General features: G+C 38.9%; 1 protein-coding gene across 8 annotated transcripts in view; it reads right to left on the bottom strand.

The window, feature by feature from the left end:
• The window catches only part of myo9aa (myosin IXAa), a 185,195-nt gene that overhangs the window by 29,729 nt on the left and 132,346 nt on the right, over positions 1 to 23,120 (bottom strand). For all 8 annotated transcript variants that reach the window (XM_056233202.1, XM_056233205.1, XM_056233209.1 and 5 more), the window contains 12 exons: positions 20,602 to 20,668; positions 16,100 to 16,219; positions 15,979 to 16,018; positions 15,032 to 15,154; positions 13,509 to 13,589; positions 13,292 to 13,402; positions 10,560 to 10,685; positions 10,265 to 10,414; positions 7,795 to 8,102; positions 6,502 to 6,680; positions 3,433 to 4,558; positions 571 to 658 (listed from right to left, as the gene is read on the bottom strand). In XM_056233202.1, coding sequence (XP_056089177.1) covers positions 571 to 658; positions 3,433 to 4,558; positions 6,502 to 6,680; positions 7,795 to 8,102; positions 10,265 to 10,414; positions 10,560 to 10,685; positions 13,292 to 13,402; positions 13,509 to 13,589; positions 15,032 to 15,154; positions 15,979 to 16,018; positions 16,100 to 16,219; positions 20,602 to 20,668 — 2,519 coding nt within the window. The remainder of the gene's footprint in view (positions 1 to 570; positions 659 to 3,432; positions 4,559 to 6,501; positions 6,681 to 7,794; positions 8,103 to 10,264; positions 10,415 to 10,559; positions 10,686 to 13,291; positions 13,403 to 13,508; positions 13,590 to 15,031; positions 15,155 to 15,978; positions 16,019 to 16,099; positions 16,220 to 20,601; positions 20,669 to 23,120) is intronic.

Genomic DNA, 23,120 nt, shown 5'->3' with positions numbered 1-23,120 from the left:
AATAAATAGTAATGTAAGCGCATTCCTCACATTCTTTCAACTTAAATTCAAAATAACTCTCGATTTCATGCAAAACCCTTTTAATTCAGCTCGAAATATCTTACATTGGGAGTCTTTATCGACCTCTTGAGGAAAAAAATAATAATATAACATGATATTTCATGACTCTTGCCACTAGATTTGGAGCAAATGAGCTGTTCCGCTGGGTCCTAAAGTCAGTTCCTTCATTCAGATACACATGTAGACATTATAAAATACATTTTTGGTAAAGTTTTAGCATTTTTAGTTTGAAATTTGAGCAGTTTCTATGTGTACTGAAGCATTCCTCGTATTACATTCATTCGTAAGGGGGTCAAATTGACCCCCGAGGGAAGGATTTGTTACTTTTTTTTAATTTCAACCACAACACTCCTCGAAACCATTACATTTTTTCTGTATTCGTGGTTCAAGTGTGACAAAAGTCCTAGGGTCTTGAACCCCTCTGATAAACACTCAGTTTGTAATTTGTAAAGTGACCCGAGGGAAGGATGAGGGTTTAAAGTCTGCCGGGACCTGAAGTGTTTCTCTTACCTCACTCTTAGTGGGTTTGTAACCCAAAAGGCTCATTTCGTCCTGGACTCCTGGGGTTTTCCCTTGATTGGCTGTGTCCTTATCCGACCTAAGAGAAGTTCAAGGGTTACAGGGTTTCTGCAGGTTTAATGATGATGGTAGATTTAAGACCTTGTTTTAGGGAAGGGAACACACACTGCAAAAAGCGACCAGTTCTTAACTTGAAAAAAGTTGCCTTAAAATGATTAAGTAAATAAACTTCATGCTTAATAAAGTTTTAATAAGCTTAATTTTTTCTATTAATGTGGAATTGTCAACTTAATTGTTCAATTAAGCATTACGTTTATTAACTTAATCATTTTAAGACAACAGGTTTACTAAAAAAAATGTAAGTAAGTGAACCGAACACTTTTTACAGTGCACAACATGTCAATATGTTCTCTTATTGCAAATGTCTAGGCATCACACAATGAGTCGCATTCTCAACACTTGTACAAAACACAACTTTCTACCAATCTCCATTACTTTTTAATTCATTTTACAAAAAAAAAATTAGCCTAAGGCTTGAATATCTCTGCTCCCAACCACAAGAACTTGCACTGTACATTGTGATCACACGGACGCTCTCAGGATTTTTGTCGTTTTCCAGTGTACATGTGTAAAATTCTTGAATCAAGATGCATTTAACTTGAGAAGCAATCAAGTCTCGTTTTCGGTAAAATTGAAGCAAAAAGTGATTTTGTGATTAAAACAAGAACAAATGCCTGCCAATAAGCTCAGAAAAATATATACTTCATTTAGTTTAACCAGTTTTCATTCCCAACTGACAGATACTTGTTTTTTTTTAAACTTAATTATGTTAAATGTTTTTAGTAAAAAAGCCTAAATATCTTCATTTTGCATCTCAAGTAAATGTATCTTGATTTAAGTATGTTTACAATGATCTGTACTTGAAAACCAGACAAAAAATATTAAGGAAGATTTTTTTTTAAAATTGCAGTCCATTTAACATTTAATGGCACGACTTTACGAATTTGAGACTTTCTGCTCTGATTTAGGACCTTTTTAAGGCCTTATTTGGGGTGAATTAATACTTTTAAAAAGCATTTGGTGCCATCATTTACAAACACATACAAGCTTCTTTTCTTTCGCTTTGCGTGCCAAAACAGTTCACACGTTTATGCATATTTACAGACGCCATCTCAGGAAGCCTCACGCTAGGTTTTGACGTTAATTACATCTTAAATTTGACTCAAAGTTATTGGGCCCTATTTTAACGATCTGAAACGCAAGTATCAAGTAACTTTGTGGGCGGGTCTTGGGCGCTGTTGCTATTTTACCGGCGGGATAAATGACTCTTGCGCCCGACGCACGTTTAAAAGGGGTTGGTCTGAAATAGCTTCATTATTCATAGGTGTGGTTTGGGCGTAACGTGAAATAAACCAATCAGAGCGTCATCCAACATACCCTTTAAGAGCAGGTGCGCATGTTGCATGGCGGATTGTTATTATTACGGCGGATTTAGCAGGCGCGCGCCAGGACCGGTTCCCAGCCGAGGAGGAGACCGACGTTCTTGTCGGGGCCGTGAAAGACAGAGAAGTGACGTTGTATGGGGACATGAGATTTTTTTTTTTCCTGGTTCTTGACGGACAAACTAATTTGTCAGATGTCCTTATATACATGTGTCCAGCCACTATTGGGCAAACAGTTCTGATCCGTCATTACTACAATTAGCCTGAAAAATTTGGACAAATGTGTAAGCTAGATTTAGGCCTACATTTTTTTACATCTTCATGGACACCACAATGATTTCCCTCATGTGTTAATATTTTTCCTTGTTATAATGTATGATTTGCAAAAATAAAAACTTCTGCATCTGTGTTGATGAGAGAATCAAAGTGTATGCGCGTTGTGCACCCGCTACATTATGGCCAAGCATGCGCGCTTAAAATAGCATTATGAACAACGCGCCACTGACTTTAGACTAGGTTTGTTCTGGTCAGTGGCGGAATAGTTTTCTGGAACTGCAAAATAGCACTAGGGAATGTTTGCGCCGAAACACGTCTCCTTTTTGCGTCGACCCGCCCCGGGGACCGCAAGTTCATTTCCTAGTTTACCGACGTGCGTCTGTGGAGGGAAAAGCCCGCTTTGCGCGGGTGCAAATTAGGAATGATACATGCGTCAGTGTACAAAGTCATTTGCGCCGGGTGCAAGATAGGGCCCATTGTCTGTCTTCAAAAGACTTCTATTCAAGTCAAAGTTTTATTTCTATCTATCTGTTTTTATTTCTGACGGCTGACAGCCCCAAGTATCCACCTTAGTGGTATAGGAAAGGGCAACTTGCTAATTATGTTTGTGGCCGAGGACAAAAAGAAAATCATACATGTTTGGAATGATATAAATTTGAATATGAAATAATAATTTTGGGTAACACTTTACAATAAGGTTAGTTAATGTTTTAACTAACATGAATGAACTAACAATGAGCAATACATTTGTTACAATATTATTAATCTTAGTTAATAAAAATACAGCTGTTCATTGTTAGTTCACAGTGCATTAACTAATGTATTAGTCTGAAATTAATATCAACTAAGATTAATAAATGCTGTAGAAGTATTGTTCATTCTTAGTTCACGCTAACTAAGGTAGTTAACTAATGTATACTAATGAACCGTATTATTTTGGGATTAACTATTCGGCACCCCGAGGTCAAGCTGGAGTGAATCAATCAAAAGTAACTTTAGCTGGACAATAACTTTATTCTAGAGCTGCTGTAAAACCAAAACCATCTCCGTTACTGTAATTTCCCATTATCACTGTAAAGCTGCTTTGAAACCATATTGTTAAAAGCGCCGTATAAATGAAGGCGACTTGACTTACTTCGAGATTGCCACCTTGGGCTTTGGAGAAAAGAAAATGTTCCCCGGCCTATCGGACATGCTGACGTTGGACGGTTTAACGTTTATTCGCTTTCTGGCTTCATCTCCTCTGGATTCCAGGGTCAACTTCGGCGCCCATCCTTCGGCTACGCTCCGGCTGTCCTTCGGTCGGTCTCTGAGAAGTGAAGGAGCATCTTCTTTTTCTGAAACCAGTGTGTGTGAGCTGAGATCGGGCTCAGGTTGAGCAATGGGAGCAGGTCCGAATCTGTCTGACCTTTCTGATTCCTCTAGTCTCTGTTCAATCTTTTGCAGAGCCTCGACTCTCTGCTTCTCAAACCTCTCCCTGTCAGATTGGGCCAAATGCTTCCGCTGTTCTTCGAGGACGTGCTTCTGCTGGCGGATCTGCTCCATCATCTCTCGTTCACTCTGTCGCTGCTGATGTTTCTGACGCTCTTGCTTTTCCTCATTGAGCTTCTCAAGCTTTTCCAGCACATAAAGACTGTCTCTGCTTGGCTGCGCGGGACTGGTCTGGACGGCACTGTCTTTGACCTCGGGAAGCTTCAAATCCAGTTCATCTACGACGCTTTCCTTCTGCATGCTAATAACCACGACCATCGGTCTCCGACTCGACTCCTTGTCTTTCACAGGCTTGCTGGTGGACACATTAACGGTAGACTTCACGATTAAAGAGCTGCTTTCTGATGAAGGAGTGTAGAAAGTAGGGAGCGAGTTTAGTTCTCCGGGAAGTTGAGGTTCTGATAAGATATTAGAAGGGAAAGTGGATTCGGGAATGTTGGAGAACACATCATGTTGGTCTGGGACAGAAGAAGGAGAACCGAGATCCTCTGGTTCGGCACAAGGTGCCTTGTCTTTTAAACACTCGTCTATATTGAGTAGCTCAAAGCTGCCCTTGGAGCTCTGGCTATCCGGTGTTCCCTGAGGAGTGTGACCGATCTCGCTGACCGGATCCATTTCTCCAGTGGATCGAACCTTAAGAAGCTCCAGGCTAAATTTGGCCTGTTCCAGCTCTCGCATCCGGCGGCTTTCCCGTTTGGCCCTCGTCCTCTGGTTCGGATCCTCCAGAGTTCGGGGTCTTTCTCGGATCGCCACTTCAGACGTCGCTTGTACTATTAATAATAAGAAGAAGAATATGTTTAATTTATATACAGTCCTTCCAGAAAAACGTTTGAGGTTTTTTTGTGTTTGTAGCGGGCAAAAATCCTTGATTATGCGGCCCATTTTCTTTTAAAATGCGATGGAATATGCGGGATATTTTTGCAAAAACTGCGGTTTGATGAAAAAGAGAAAAAAAAAGTGATTCCCCCAACACCCTGTTCTCACTAGGCTACTACCTTAAAGTAAAGAGTCATTTCTTATTACTTCCTATGATAAGAAAGCATAACTACATCACAGAAAGTGCTGGGAATATTTAATTTCTCATCTTGTTTTATTTCAGACCTTAATAAACACATCATGATCAAACTTACAAAACATTGATGAGTCAAACAAGTTCTGTAGCTTTACAAAAGGAATATGCTACAACTTCTGTAAAAATGAATAAATGAAATATAAAAAAATAAAGTGTGCTCCTGTTTTACAGCTTTAGATGATGTTCACGTCGCGTAATTACGTCACTTCATAACGTTCCCATGGCAACAGGAAAGCAAATGCAACATTTTTCAACTTTCTGCTCAGATATATGTGACTTTTTTGCAATGAAAATGCGAGGAATATGAAATCATGCAAGCCCCGCATATTTTGCAGTGAAATCGGCACTTTATGCGGCGAAAGTGCGGCGTATTTGAAAAAAATGCGGCCCCCACATGAATATGCAGACTTTGGCTGATTATGCATTAAATCATGCGATCGCATAATCGCGTTTTTCTGGAGGGTTCTGTTGTGGATCCGCGTTCAGTGCCGCCGCTGACGTAAGACGCTGCTGACGTGTGTCTGGTGTGTGTGTGTGTGTGTGTGTGTGTGTGTGTGTGACGTAAGACGCTGCTGACGTGTGTCTGGTGCGCCTGAGCTTCGGTCACAGTCTGAGGGAGACGCACGCTGGAAACAAAACAATCTTCACAAACATGTCTAAGGATTTCCACACAGAGGAAGACTTTATGACCATATTTATTTGAACCCGAATACACGGACGCACCAGATACACGTCAGCAGCGTCTTACGTCACACACACACACACACACACACACACACACCAGACACACGTCAGCAGCGTCTTACGTCACACACACACACACACACACACACACACACACCAGATACACGTCAGCAGCGTCTTACGTCACACACACACACACACACACACACACACACCAGACACACGTCAGCAGCGTCTTACGTCAGCGGCGGCACTGAACGCGGATCCACAACAGAACCCGAATACACACACACACACACACACACACCAGACACACGTCAGCAGCGTCTTACGTCACACACACACACACACACACACACACACACCAGATACACGTCAGCAGCGTCTTACGTCACACACACACACACACACACACACACACACCAGACACACGTCAGCAGCGTCTTACGTCAGCGGCGGCACTGAACGCGGATCCACAACAGAACCGGAAGACAATACAATGCTGAATAAAGTCCTAGTTTTTGTTATTTTTGGACCAAAATGTATTTTCGATGCTTCAACACATTCTAACTAACCCACTGATGTCACATGGACTACTTTGATGATGTCTTTATTTCCTTTCTGGACAAGGACAGTATACCGTACATACATTTCCAATGGAGGGACAGAAAGCTCTCGGACTAAATCTAAAATATCTTAAACTGTGTCCCGAAGATGAACGGAGGTCTGACGGGCTTGGAACGACATGAGGGAGAGTCATTAATGACATCATTTTCATTTTTGGGTGAACTAACCCTTTAACTACGCCGTAAAAAAAAAAAATTCCGGGCGCGCCTTATGTACCATGTAATGGTACATAAGAGTTATGGAAAAGTTATGGAAAATGTTTAAGAAAAATATGTCATGACTGATAATACCGTTTAAACAAATGGGTTTTGAGTTGCACTATTCCCGTACCTTCTGTCTCCATCTCTTCCAGAACATCTCCACTGAGGACCGGTTTGCCCCGGTCCTGCTCCTCATAGGAGTCTTCCCACAAACCCATGTGTGTAAGCCGGTCCTCTTCTGGTAACAGATTGGTTTTTCCATTCGGCAGCTGAGTGGTTTTTAATCTCTGCTCTTGAAGTTCTCTGAATCTGAAAATTTCAAGATAATCCCAATAAAAACAGTTATTTACAATCATCAGTGTACTGTATGTATGCCGGTAAAGTAGATGTACTATACATCCAACTTTTAATATTTTGCCAGACGATAAAAGAGTTTATATTTTGCCACAGTATAAACAACGAAAATAAAAGTACCAATAAAACAACAAGAAAGGTTAGACTTTCTTCTTTCAGACGAATACAATTGGAGTTATATAGTGCAACTTACACAACTTGTGACATCAGAAGTAGTGTAGTGTGTCATGGCGTAGCGTAAACATCAGCAGTGTGTCGCATTACTCGCATAAGTTGCGCTTTAGGCTTAAGTGGAATCCGTATATCCGTTTGGCCGGAAGCTAGTTTTAAATATGAACATTTTTCTTACACAAACGCATCGCTTCGCTTCGCAAGGCCTTTATTAACCCCTGGAGCCTGTGGAGCACTTAGTGGATAGATGCACTTTAATGATGGACAGATGCACTTTTATGATGAATAGATGCACTTTAATGATGGACAGATGCACTTTTATGATGGATAGATGCACTTTTATGATGGATAGATGCACTTTTATCATGGATAGATGCGCTTTTATGATGGATAGATGCACTTTTATCATGGATAGATGCACTTTTATCATGGATAGATGCACTTTTATGATGGATAGATGCACTTTTATGATGGATAGATGCACTTTAATGATGGATAGATGCACTTTTATGATGGATAGATGCATTTTTATGAGGGATAGATGCACTTTAATGATGGATAGATGCACTTTTATCATGGTTAGATGCACTTTTATGATGGATAGATGGACTTTTATCATGGATAGATGCTCTTTCATGATGGATAGATCCACTTTTATCATGGATAGATGAACTTTTTTGAGCTTCAATCTGATGGTTGCAATCCACTGCCATTATAAAGCTCGGAAGCGTCAGGGTGTTTTTTAATATAACTCCGATTGTATTCGTCTGAAAGAAGAAAGTCATATACACCTAGGATGGCCTGAGGGCGAGTAAATCATGGGCTAATTTTCATTTTAAAGTGAACTACTCCTTTAAGCAATTTGTCTGAACAGTGAAGCCCTCTATAGAAAGCGTACCTCTGCCTCGCCAGATATCCTCGACCCGTTGCTTGCATGCGGATAGTGGCGTCCCGCTGCCTGAGGTAAAGCTCTCTGGTCCTGTATCTTCTCCATTCAGTCTGGATCCGGAGAGCCGCTCGTTCCCGTCGACACAGCCTCCAGTTTCTCTGGATCAGCACGACTGCTTCTCTCCACAGCATGAGTCTACGCCTCTCTCTGAAGCCTCTCCAGGCCGACTGAACACACACCGCTGCCTCGCGCTGGACACGCGTCTCGTACTCAAGCCTGCTGTCAATCTGAGACGACTGAACGTTCCTCCACCAGCTCTACACCAGACAACAGCAAAGAAAGAGACACTGGGTCACATGCATTTAGGACAAGAGAAAAGGAGAGAGAAAAAAGGCTTTTCATAATTTTTTTCACATGCACTTTTTAGAAAATCAGTACTAAACAGTTATTTTACTACTTTGAGGAAATGCCAAGACGTCAATGTAAATATCTATATTCTATAATATAAAAAAATAATAAAAAAAGATCCAGTTATGTCATAGACTTCCAATACTGAACTCCAGTAAGGTGGTGATGCAATTGCATGTATTGTTGGCGGATTAGAAGTAATATAAATATAAGAGTTGCATGCTTTTTAGGTAATTTATGAACTAAAGGTGTTTATCTTGTTATTTTCTTTATTTAAGAATAGTGTTTTTATTTAGTTTAGGAAAGAATGTTTTAGGATCCATTTATGTTATAGATTTCCAATACTGAAGAGCAAGTCTATCCACATTAGCTACGTTTACATTGACACGTTTTTATTTCAATCAGAATTAATTAATTCTGATCGATGAATCGAACGTAGTGTTTACATGAATGCTAAATAAAGTGATCGGGTTGATATGCGCGTTCATATGTCACAAGCTTTAAATTTGATTTGATTTTTTTTGGTGCTGGGCAACTATTAATCGCGATTAATCGCATTCAAAATAAAAGTTTGGTTTACATAATATATGTGTGTGTACTGTGTATAATTATTTTGCATGTATATATTTAATAAAATGTGTTATTTATATATAAAATATTTGTATTTATATACTATAATTTAAGTATAAATGTATATACATGCAAATATTTCAACACTATATACATGCATATGTGTGTATTTATATATACAAAATTATTATACACAGTACACACATATATATTATGTAAACACAAACTTTTATTTAGATGTGATTAATCATTGCCCAGTGCTTTTTTTCTTCTTTTTTTACATGCACACTGCACAAATATACAGTTTCTCGCTGTTTGCAGATACTAACCCTTCTCCTACATTGCTTCTTTAGTTTGTTTTAAAGAGCAGACTTAATATTGATCTGTTTTGGGTTTTAATTAGGAGACGACGAGCACATGAACCGTTGTGTTGTGCTGCTTATATTTATCAAGCAGTGAAAACGCCCCTTCCTGCATCTAAAACATGCGTCTGTGGACGAGAGACAGAAACGAGGACTGGTGGGACGTTGTTCTGCTCCACTTCACAGACGATGAGTGGAAGGAGAATTTGAGAATAACCCGACAGTCATTTATGACACTCATTCCATGCGTCATACGTAATTTCGTCCATTTCTACATCATTGCACACGTGCAGAACTTTCCAGATTCGGGTTTCAATCCGATCATGTGTTTACATGTCCTCTCGATCGGATTCAGAAAAGAAATAAACCACCCCTTACAATCCGAATGAAATTTTAATCGGATTTGGCCCATTCATTCCGATTGACTTTTTTATTCCGACTGTGCTTATAATCCAATTCAATTTTTTAGGGATTATTATTATGGTTAACACAGCTATTTTTAAAATAAAATACCTTGAATGATCACTTCAGAGTTAAAATAATATTTAATACTAAATGCAAGTACTTCCGCTGTTTACATGTCAAAAGTCTAACCCAAATACCACAGACAAGGATCTCACACCTTCTTCCCGATGAACGAACTTCCATGAGTCATTCATGATAACAGGATAATCATTTCAGCATTAAACAGAAACAAATTAAATTGAAACTACAAAAAAATACATTGCCAATAAAAAAAAAAAAACATGACTTTTGATTATGCAACTAAAATAGCAATAGCAATCCTGATATTTCCAGGCTAATGATCATCAGGATAATGATTTTATCATTAAACAGAAACAAATTAAATTGAAACTACAAAAAAAAAAACACATTCCCAATTAAAAAAACCCCAAAAACCTACTTTAATTTATGCAACTAAAATAAAAAAATAGCACTCCTGATATTTCCAGGATAATGATTTTATCATTAAACAGAGACAAATCAAATTTAAACTACAAAAAAAACACATTCCCCAAAAAAAACAAAAACTTTTATTTATGCAACTAACATAGCAATAGCACTCCTGATATTTACAGGCTTTCCGTTTAAAACATTACTGTCACAAAAGAACCCGGAGTTGGTAAGCCGAGACGTACCTGGATCTGGCACGCCGCCTGTCTCATTCTGATGAAGTGGTTCCTCTCCAGAAGAGCTCTGAAGCGCCGCTGAAGAGTGACGATTCGACGCAGCACCTCCTGATGGAGCAGATCCTGCAGTCGCTGACGCTCAACTTCACGGAGAAACACCTGACACACACACACACACACACGTCACACGCATGCAATACTGGACTTTTACACCCAGGCTAGCCATGAATGGACAGTATGTGTCATCCAAAAGGCATCAGAAAAAGTTACACAGTAGGAATTTAATTAAGTCCCATCATCGTACCATGGTTCGGCCCACTTGAAACCCTTCGGGAGTGAGGTCCACCTGGCTCAGGTACCGTCTGATGGAGTCCTGGCGGGCCTGGCTGGGTCCCTCGGGTAACAGCACATGAAAGTGGCGAACAAAATCCTGGAGGACATAAAACAGATTTTACGCCACCATAACCTATCTATATCTTTGATGGCGCGCGCACACACACACACACACTCATTCACTTTGTGAAGTGTCCAGGAAGTGACATTTCTCATTAAGGCCTAGAAGCGCAGAACACTAGCATCACTGTGATGGTATGAAGTCTCCGGGGGTGGACAGTCTGGGATGCCGGTGTGTGTGTATGCAATTATTCCTGGCCACTTTTATTGCAGACTATAGAGAGAGAGAGAGGCTCTGTGAAGTCCGATAACTACTCCAGCTTCATATCTTACAGGAGTTACCGGAGGCGGCGAAGGCACTCGTGTCTCAAAATGTTTAATAAAGGTTATACGGTAACACTTTACAATAAGGTTCATTAGTTAACATGAACTAAGAATGAACAATACTTCAATAATTCACCTTAGGTAATATTAATTTCAACATTTACTAATACATTATTAAAATCAAAGGTTGTGTTTAACATAAGTTATTAATGCACTGTGAACTAACATGAATGAACAGCTGTATTCTATTTTTATTAACTAATATTAACAAAGATGAATAAATACTGTAACAAACGTATTGCTCATTGTTAGTACATGTTAGTTAATACATTAACTAATGAACCTTATTGTAAAGTGTTACCGGTTATACTTTATTTTGTGTGTAATAACAAATATTAATAAATACTGTAACAAATGTATTGCTCATTGTTAGTTATGAAGAGTTCGGCAGAATTTTTACACATTTTCCATTTTAAAACTGCATATAAACCCTGGTTCTGGTTTCAATTGTAATATCTAACATAGTATTTAAAAATATATTTTTCATTTTTCTTGTCATAAGGGGAAAGTAATGCACACAAAAGAGTCCCACATTCATGTGAAGGCCATTGTACCCGATATAAACAATAGTAATAGTAAGGCTTGCCTTAACAAACACTATGAATGATTGAAAAGAGAGATAACTCTGTTTGAATTGTCAGTCATTAGGGTAGAAACAAACTCTATTTGCATAAACTGCATGATGCAGTATGTCTGGGTTTCAGATGGTAGAAAAGGCCAGAACAACACATTCATCCCCAGACGGCCACACCCAGGACAGGAAATGACAACGGGAAATAATGAGCTTTGGAACGGCAAAAAAAAAAAAAAAAAAGGATAAGGAATCAGAAATTAAGTTTGGAGGAAAGTACGATTTTTTTTTTTTTTTTTTTTACCCCTGTGGTGAAAATCAAGTCATGTTGTTTATATGACTCTGTGGTGTTTTTAATATGCTTTAAGACAAAACATGTGCCAACATTCATAAGTCAACACCATTGCTGAGTATTTTCTCCTTAAAACCAAAGACAGTCTCAGTCTTTTATGATGTTATGATCATAAACTACATGCTTATCTCCACTGACTTTCTATGATATTCAAAGCGTTTCTAAGATGATGATTATTAGAAGGGCAGCTGTCTGACTCTGAGATGGTAAACGGGAACATGACTATGTTATCAAACAGCTAATAATGTGTTGTTAATGTTACACAAACCAAGCAAAAAGCTAGTCATATTAATTACCGTTATGTGCCTGAAGAATATAAAACACTACATCGGCTCTTCCACTTCTTCTAAATCAGTGGTTCAAACATATATGGCTGAATTACACCAATATTGTCACTATGTAGCGTTTACTACAGTAAAGCTGAGCGAGTGGATCAGGTAATCCGAGCTGCTGTGAGTGAGTGAGTGGAGGTGGGGCTAATTTGCATATTCATGAGCACGCGTTTACTAAATGAGGCAAGGGTGTCGAGTTACATTCAAGGTATTTCAAATTATTTTCACAGGAAGAAGCATTAAAATATGTAATTTAGATTATCAAAGATGAGTTTTAATAGAAAAAATTATTGACTGCAGCGGGACTTTAAGAAATTAAAGACTTTTTTTTTAAACAAGGATGCATTAAATTTATAATCACCAGTGTAATCCCAATGGGAAAAACTGGGAGTCGTGAAAAATATGATACACCGGTGTTTTGCCAGATGAGAAGTTTGTCTATGCATCATCTTTTTACTCTTAATTAATTTTATAACTGTCTCATATATCTCTATTAGTTCCTTTTATAACCGTTTTAATTTTCCTTGCTTTTATTTTGTGATTATTTTAAGCACTTTGAATTGCCATAGTGTGTGAAATGTGCTATATAAATAAACTTAATTTAATTTAAACTTAAATAACTCAAAACATTTGATTTATTTTGGACTTTGTATTGATCAAAGAATCATCAGAATGTAGCATGCATCCACAAAACCTTGAGCAGCACAACTATTTACAACATTGATAACAATCAGAAATGATACTTGAGCATCAAATAAGCATATTAGAATGATTTATGAAGGAGCATGTGACTGAAAATATGTGATTTTATATTAATATATTGTATATTAATACAATTGTATTACTCTTTTTACTGTATTTTTAAATCAAATAAACGCAGCCTCGGTGAGAGGAAGAAACTTCTTTCAAAAACATTTAAAAACTCTTTATCATATTTTTAGACTCAGGCTTGAGATTCGAGTGTTTCTCTAGGAGAGATCAGTGTGTGTGTGTATCAGTCTCACCTGAAAAGTGTACTTGATGCTGTATCCAGATTGTCGGATCCGCACGGTTTCCAGCATGCCGGTGTAGCGCAGCTGTCTCAGCACCAGCCCATCATTAAAGCGCAGAGGCAGCTGAAGAACAGCAAGGACACGTCAAACAGTAAAAACAGAAATGCATGTAATGCACAGACGAGGTATGATTGAAATACCACACACACACACACACACACACACACACCTTCTCTGCATTTGATCGTATGCACTTCACAAAGTACGGCTCTGATTGGCCAAGCGTCTCCATCAGCTTGTTGAGAGAGGCCTTAAATGGAGCAAAACACCACAAATAAATGAATAAGTGTCTGGAAATCAACAGCATAGATCAAACCCCAAAAAACATCAATCAGAAAACTACAAATTTATATTGTATCCCTATTTCAGAACTCTCGGAATAGCATGGTATTGAATATGTAAGGGTTAATGTCCATCGTAATAGTAGTGAATCGCATCGGTTGCTGCTTATATGCATCTTTAATGTGTCGTATCGTCGGCTATGCTTCGAGACGCGCATCGCATCGGCCTCAGTTATGGAGATGATCATCCCTAGTCTATACAGAGGAAAGCAGCTATTTTGGTGGTCAGGAATTCACTCTCCCTTCCCAAAGTGAGATCTGCACAGAACAGGAAGTGAGGTCATCCACACATTAGTGCAGGCCTCGTGCCAGACGCGCCACAACTGCAGAGCGAGTGAAGGTTACAGCTCTATGTCCCAGTCTGAGACACGAGAGGAATATGTCATTCTGTCACAAAGGGATTACATTTTTTTTAAAGAAAAAGGTTTCAACATTTCTGTTTTTAAATGTACATGTATTCATTTAGCATATGCAATTTTTTTGTTACATAAATGTTTTATTAAAACTATTTTGGAAATAGATTTTTACTAGATTTTTACTTTTTCTTGACCCAGACTTTCAATCTTAAACTATGACAATCCATAATAAATGTATATTTCAGTAATTCAACTTAAAAGGTGAAACTAATTTATTATATAGACTCATTACATGCAAAGTGAGATATTTCAAGCCTTTATTTGTTATAATTTTGATGATTATGGATTATGGAAAGCAGATATGAAAAGCCCAAATTCAAAACTAGAATATTGTCATAAGCTGTAAGCCATCAAAATTATAACAAATAAAGGCTTGAAATATCTCACTTTGCATGTAATGCGTCTATATAATATATTAGTTTCACCTTTTAAGTTGAATTCCTGAACTTTTGCACAATATTCCAATTTTTCGAGTTTCACCTGTATAAACAAAGACAAATATCACTTTCCATCCTAACTTTTATACAAAATGTGTGAAAATTTTATTTCATTATATCTTCTACATATAGAATACAGAAACACAAAGGATTTAGCCATTTTATTTCGGACATCTTTAAAAAAAAAAAGGTCACCACAAAACGTATGTTGATTTGAGATGCAGTGGAAACTCTGTTCACGTTTATGGTGGTTCAGGAATAACTTTTTAAATGTTATGAATCATAGACTTTAACAAGCAGTTGTTTTTTTTCTAGTGAAACCAAAACAAAAGACTTTGGAAAGACAGAGCAAATAAAAGTGTTATTGCATCAAAGACAGACATGATGTCATTCATTTGGGTTTTACTGGGCTGTACAGGGTGGACATTACACCACAGTTACACAACACAGACATGATTCAGAAAACTCGTAGTTTGCCAACAAAGCGTCAGATCTGACCTGGAACTGGGCACTGATGCTCGGGGGTTTCTTCTTCTTGTGGAGGTGCAGCAGGGACTTCGTGATGCGGTCGTGTAACGTCAGGTTACTCAGGTACTTCAGAGACTTGACATCCAGAAAGTGCTGTAGACACCGACACACAAACACACTCAGTTAAAGGGACAGTGTGCACAAAAATCTGATTTTACAGAACCTCATGTTGTTCCAAACCCATATGAACATTCATGGAACACAAAAAGAGATTGTGTGAAGATAAAAAAAAAGCAAAAAGTAAATGGCGATCGAAAATATGGTTCATTTAAAAAAATTAAAAAAATGCCTACATGATCAATTTACTGCGTGAGCGCAGCTATAAAGCTCTAAAAAGGACAAAAAATGTATTATATGGTGCAATATTCGAAGTCTTCTGAGGTCATGTGACCGGGGAAAACACAACATTTTAAGAATTCAAGCAAATTTGCCTTCCGCACTGGTGCAAATCTCATTCAACTCGACGGCGTCAAGTTTTGTGGACACTTGGCTAAATATCTCTCTGTGTTTTACAAAAATAAATCAAACTGAATCAAAACATTAACAAAACAACAACACAAAACAAGAAAACAAAAGGCAACACAAAACAACAATACAAAACAAGAAAACACAAGGCAACACAACAACACCAAGACAACAAAACATCACTATATCACAAAACAGCACAACAACACATCAGAACAAAACATTAACAAAACAAGACAAAACAAAAAACAACACAAGATAAAAAAGAAAACAAGACAAAACAAAAGACAACACAACAAAACAATATCAAAAAACAGCACAACAACAAAACACAACACATCAGACCAAAAAACAACAATAACACCAGGTTTGGACAACATGAGTAGATCATAACAGAATTGTCATGAAGTGCTTTTAAATCACATTAAAAAAGCATGTTATGGGATTCACACCTTGGGAAGACTGGGCTTCATCTTATAGTTTTTATTCCTCCTGAAAAAGAAAAAGAAAGGCAGCATGAACACCAGCGGTTGAGAGATTGGTGTTGTGCGTGCGATCTGGAGTGAGTCTCACATGAGGATGCCGTGGGCTCGCTCCAGGAGTTTACTGCTAGTGGAGTTCAGGAAGATCCCGTCCTCCTCAGCCAAGGACCCGATGGAGGACAGGCGGTTCTGTCTCCCGTTCCACACATCTCTGACAGGGACAGCACAAACACACGTCACACACACACACACAGCATCTCGAACTCAGAGTCTAATCCTCAACCAGAGATGAATGCAAAACCATGGCGCGTTTCTTCACATAGAAGCAAAATAGACTTAAAATACTGCGTCATTTATGGTCATACACACAAGATGAAAAAAGAAACTGTAAAAGGTCTACTTATGTATGTTACACTTACAATCAAAACAAAACATTGTGCTTTTGTAAAATGCATGTTACACACACACACACAACAACATCTCTAACTCAGAGATAATTCCTCAAACTGCATTGAATGCAAAACCATGTTAATGAAATATCACACTTCAAATGCTTGAAGCCTGAGCGTGAGCATGGTTTCTCCCGAGGTTTCCTCCTCCGTTCTGTCACCCGATGGAGATTTAGTTCCTCGCCACCGTCGCCATTTCACTTGCTTGCTTGGGGACATTTAATATTCAACAATAATATTGATCCGTCTGCATTGACACCATTATATGAGAACTGAACTGAGCTGGACGATGACATCACTGTTTTCTCCAGAGCGGCTGTATGTATGTATGTATGTATGTATGTGTATATATATATATATATATACACACATACATACATACATACAGGTCAAACTCAAAAAATTAGAATATCGTGCAAAAGTTATAATTTGGACGATTATGGCTTACAGCTTATGAAAACCCCAAATTCAAAATCTCAGAAAATTTGAATATTACATGAAATTAAAAAAAATAATAAAAAAACAGAATACAGAAATGTCAGCCCTCTGAAAAGTATAATCATGCATATGTATATAGTTATATATACTAAATATCTTAGTTTCACCTTTAAATTTGAATTACTGAAATACATGAACTGTTGCACGATATTCGAATTTTTCGAGTTCCACCTGTATATAAATTAAAAACTTTTGTTTTTTTACAACAAAAAGGAACCATCACAGAACTTAAGCTGGACTATGACACTATTTTCTTCTAGATCTGCTGTACAGCAGAAACACACTGTGTTGCTTTATTGTCCTGTTATGTCTGTAAAGCTGCTTTGAAACAATCAGTATTGTAAAAAGTGCTGTATAAATAAACGTGACTTGACTTGATGTAATTGGAAACTCTGACGCTTAACGGGTTTCAAAGACATTATGGTTTCAGTATCATGCAACTTTCTGCTTTTTGTTTGGATGCTTCAATAGGTCGGTAAATTAACATTATATCAGATAGTGAAATGCGTGTTTTTTACTGTAAATTTAAGTTACGTCTGTAAAACCTCAAATGTTTCTACTGTATTTTTACGGTAAATTTCTGGCTACCACAGCTGCCGATTTTTTTTACCGTGAATTTGGGGTTTTCATAAGCTGTAAGCCATAATCATCAAAATTATAACAAACAAAGGCTTGGAATATCTCACTTTGCATGTAATGAGTCTATATAATATATTAGTTTCACCTTTTAAGTTGAATTACTGAAATAAATGAACTTTCGCACGATATTCTAATTTTTCGAGTTTCACCTGTGTATTATTATTAACTTTCTTGTGGTAAAGCTGCTTGGGATGAGCTTTGATTCATCATGTGACTCTCATCACCTCTGTGATTGGTTGTTGTCAGTTGTTGTATTACAATGGTACCAAACAAATATATTAGTACTTCAATAGGTCGATAAATTAACATTATATCAGATAGTGAGATACGTATTTTTTACTGTAAATTTAAAGGAGCTGTATGTAAGAAATTTATTTCAATTAATCATAAAATGGCCCTGAAATGTCACTAGACATTAAGAAATCATGTACATTTCAAATACTTATATAACTGACAACAGTAGTCTGGCCAGGATATTGTCATTTAAAAAGTGAAGTTGCAGCCCTCAACTGATGTTGATGTTGTCATGTTGTGTTTTGGTCTGATGCTCCACCCTCCACCAATCTACCAATCACGAAGTCAGTAGTGTTGCAGCATCCGGGTTGCCAGCTCTGCTCTAGTTACCACAGCTGCAGCTCGTCACGTTCCTGCTGGATCCTGCAGCCGATCTGGCAACCTCGAGTCAGGGAGGAGGGGGAGGGGATACACCACTCTACAGTAATTTGAAAGTGATTGCAGTACTAGTTTTGGCCACAATCTTGCATACAGCTCCTTTAAGTTACGTCTGTAAAACCTCAAATGTTTCTACCGTAAAAATTATCGTAAAAAATACCGTAAATTTCTGGCTACCACAGCTGCCGTTTTTTTTACCGTAAATTTAACCCTTTTTTTTTTTTTTTTACAGTAATTCTGACTGAATGCAGACAAGTAAAGAAGTTTACAGCGACTATTCCATGTTGATTTATTAGGATTTAGATGTAAATGTGGCTCTACAGGACATCACTGAAGCATGTGGTCATGAACTGCGGGGAGCAATTACCCATCAGCCTCGGATCTGTCCTCCAAATGAGCACATATCTCCTCTCTGACATCACACGGGAAGCAGCTGCTGTTTCCTGGGGTTTTGTGGTCTCTTCGTAACCCAACAAGTGTGTGGGGTTGCGAAACAGATTAGGGGGACTTTACAGCGCAACAAAAGAGCTGTTGTGAGCTCGGCTCTTGCCACTTGTTCTGGATATCAGGACTAATCTCAGAGCCATGCGGTCTTAATAAAGCATGAAGTCGGGAAGACCGTGGCTCATCCTTTGGGTATCTGTGAAGTCACTGCTCTAACTCTACACACACACACACACACACACACACCGAGAACTCAACAAGCCATGCAAGTACTGATGACCAGGGGCTCTTCGGACACGCTTTATTTACGCTTTTCTTTAAAAGAAAAACGTGTCAGGATAATACAGTGGGGGTTTCAGAAACCTGGCTACTTACAGTACAATCAAATTATATGCCGGTTCTCCAGGGAAATATCATCAAAACACTAGCAAAATGTTTTCAGATTTGGGCTGTGAAACGATTAATCGCATCCAAAATAAAAGTTTGTGTTTACATAATATATGTGTGTGTACTGTGTATAATTATTTTGTATATATATTTATAAATACACACACATGCAAATATATATATATATATATATATATATATATAAGAAATATTTGCATACTGTATATATATTTAGATATCATTTATATTATGTATAAATTAAGGCTGTCAAATGATTAATCGTGATTAATCACATCCAAAATAAAAGTTTTTTTTACATAATATATGTGGGTGCACTGTGTATAATTATTTTATATATATATAAATACACACACATGCTTGTATATATTTAAGAAATATTTTCATGTATATACTGTATATAGATTTATATATAATTTATATTATATATAAATATAAATATTTTATATATAAATAATATTTTTTTCTTAAATATACATGCATGTGTGTGTATTTATATATATATACAAAATAATTATACACAGTGCACCCACATATATTATGTAAAAAAATATATATATATTTTGGATGTGATTAATCACGATTAATCATTTGACAGCCCTAGTATAAATATAAATATTTTATATATAAATAACACATTTTTCTTAAATATACATTCCAATAATACTATCTAGCAGGGATTTTCACGAACTGGCTTATTATAATCACAGTATCAAGCATGAATTCACTGAGCTCTTCAGAGTGACCTATTTTTCCCCAAAAATGTTTGTAATTGCCAACAATATTCAAAAATATATACCGGTAGTGAGCAAACTGAGCTTTCTACTAGTATTTCCACACATTACTATTAGACGGTGGGCCGAACGTGCTATCGATTGGTTAGTATTTTTAATGAGTTAAAAACTACAACCCGATTGGTTCAGCTACTAGAGCTGTCCCGCGATTTGCCTAAGAAGATTGACAATCAAAACATACTTTTGTGAAAATATATGATTAAACCAGAATTGCCAACAAATTTTATTTGACTACATATAATGACATAATATCGTACATGAAAGAAGCGTATACTATCGATGGAGATCGATCAACAACACGAAAAACGCGTTCGGCCCACCGTCTATATCCTTTCACTATAAGAACTGTTTCTTCAATCATCCAGAATATCCAATGAAATGGTTTGTAAAGACAAGGACCCCCAAATATTAACATCACCCAGAGTAAGAGCCCCTACTTACAATATAACGGCAACTACATAGGTACATGTATTCAGACCCATTTATACTGGGTGGAAAAAGTATCAAGTGTGACATAACCAGTAGTGAACCATGACTCTTAAACCTGGAAATACTATCTAGCTGCCAATGGAACAAAAAAACACACTAACTTTTTACAACCACTATTGATTTGCAATCACATTTCTACAGTACAGACATGTGTATCTGTGTGAGACGCGTGACAGGACAGAGGTCAGGTGTGAAGCGCTTACCGTTGATTTATTGTGTTGCTTCCCTGCAGATCAGAGAGTGGAGAGCGAGGGTTCCTCCTGTTCACACCTGAAACACATCACAAAGCCTGTACAACCAGACTGATCCGAGACACATGGGGAACATGGGAAATGAGTGAGAGGTTATGACAGGACTGTGTAATGGTTCTCATGAGAATAACAGGACGTGATTGTGATGAATTCACTGCTGGTGATTAAATGAGACGTATGAACATTCAATTAGAGGTGAATTACTTGAAACATGCTTCTGTGAATCAGAGACACACACACGTGTTCACTTGGCTATCTAAATGGGGACATTCCATAGACGTAACGGTTTTTATACTGTACAAACTGTATATTCTCTCCCCTTACACTAACCCGACCCATCACACAAAACTTTCTGCATTTTTACATTTTCAAAACAAACCCCACTTTAATTTCTTTATTTTTATACCAGATTTACAAATGAGGACGTCCCTAAAGGTTTTTGGAGATTTTGGTCACTTCTGGGTACAAATTTGTCCCCAAAATATTGTTAAGTAGGCGCGCGCACACACACACCTGGAGACTCTCTTTCCAACTGCTCTCTCTCTCTTTCTCTCACCTCACTTCACTCACTCTCACCCTCTCACACTCACCCTCTCACACTCACCCTCTCACACTCACCCTCTCACACTCACCCTCTCACACTCACCCTCTCACACTCACCCTCTCACACTCACCCTCTCACACTCACCCTCTCACACTCACCCTCTCACACTCACCCTCTCACACTCACCCTCTCACACTCACCCTCTCACACTCACCCTCTCACACTCACCCTCTCACACTCACCCTCTCACACACTCACCCTCTCACACTCACCCTCTCACACTCACCCTCTCACACTCACCCTCTCACACTCACCCTCTCACACTCACCCTCTCACACTCACCCTCTCACACTCACCCTCTCACACTCACCCTCTCACACTCACCCTCTCACACTCACCCTCTCACACTCACCCTCTCACACTCACCCTCTCACTCTCACCCTCTCACACTCACTCTCACCCTCTCACACTCACCCTCTCACACTCACCCTCTCACACTCACCCTCTCACACTCACCCTCTCACACTCACCCTCTCACACTCACCCTCTCACACTCACCCTCTCACACTCTCACCCTCTCACTCTCACCCTCTCACCCTCTCACCCTCTCACTCTCACCCTCTCACAATCACCCTCTCACACTCACCCTCACCCTCTCACACTCACCCTCTCACACTCACCCTCTCACACTCACCCTCTCACACTCACCCTCTCACACTCACCCTCTCACACTCACCCTCTCACACTCACCCTCTCACACTCACCCTCTCACACTCACCCTCTCACACTCACCCTCACCCTCTCACACTCACCCTCTCACTCTTACCCTCTCACACTCACCCTCTCACACTCACCCTCTCACACTCACCCTCTCACACACTCACCCTCTCACTCTCACCCTCTCACCCTCACCCTCTCACTCTCACACTCACCCTCTCACACTCACCCTCTCACACTCACCCTCTCACACTCTCACCCTCTCACCCTCTCACACTCTCACCCTCTCACTCTCACCCTCTCACTCTCACCCTCTCACACTCACCCTCTCACACTCACCCTCTCACACACACCCTCTCACACTCACCCTCTCACACTCACCCTCTCACACTCACCCTCTCACACTCACCCTCTCACACTCACCCTCTCACACTCACCCTCTCACACTCACCCTCTCACACTCACCCTCTCACACTCACCCTCTCACACACACCCTCTCACACTCACCCTCTCACACTCACCCTCTCACACTCACCCTCACCCTCTCACACTCACACTCACTCTCACTCTCACACTCACTCTCACACTCACTCTCACACTCACTCTCACACTCACTCTCACACTCACTCTCACACTCACTCTCACACTCACTCTCACACTCACTCTCACACTCACACTCACTCTCACTCTCTCACACTCACCCTCTCACTCTCACACTCACTCTCACTCTCACACTCACTCTCACACTCACTCTCACACTCACTCTCACACTCACTCTCACACTCACTCTCACACTCACTCTCACACTCACTCTCACACTCACTCTCACACTCACTCTCACACTCACTCTCACTCTCACACTCACTCTCACACTCACTCTCACACTCACACTCTCACACTCACTCTCTCACACTCACCCTCTCACACTCACCCTCTCACACTCACCCTCTCACACTCACACTCACTCACACTCACTCACTCACACTCACTCACACTCACTCACACTCACTCCAACTAAAGCTGGGTGATATATTGAAAATATACCATATATGTAATATATACAAAAATATAGCAATATTTTTGGTGGCAATTAAATAAGCAACATTACAGTCACTTTAATTAGCTATTTTTATTCAGGATAGCTAATGGGTGATGTCATGTGATGTCACAAGATGCCACCCTAAAAAGCACAGAATGCTCAAGCATCATC

Source organism: Rhinichthys klamathensis, unplaced genomic scaffold (genome assembly GCF_029890125.1).
Source record: "Rhinichthys klamathensis goyatoka isolate OS25496 unplaced genomic scaffold, OSU_Roscu_1.1 h1tg000362l_1, whole genome shotgun sequence".
NCBI lineage: Eukaryota > Metazoa > Chordata > Actinopteri > Cypriniformes > Leuciscidae > Rhinichthys > Rhinichthys klamathensis.
This window is presented reverse-complemented; position numbering and strand designations above follow the sequence as displayed.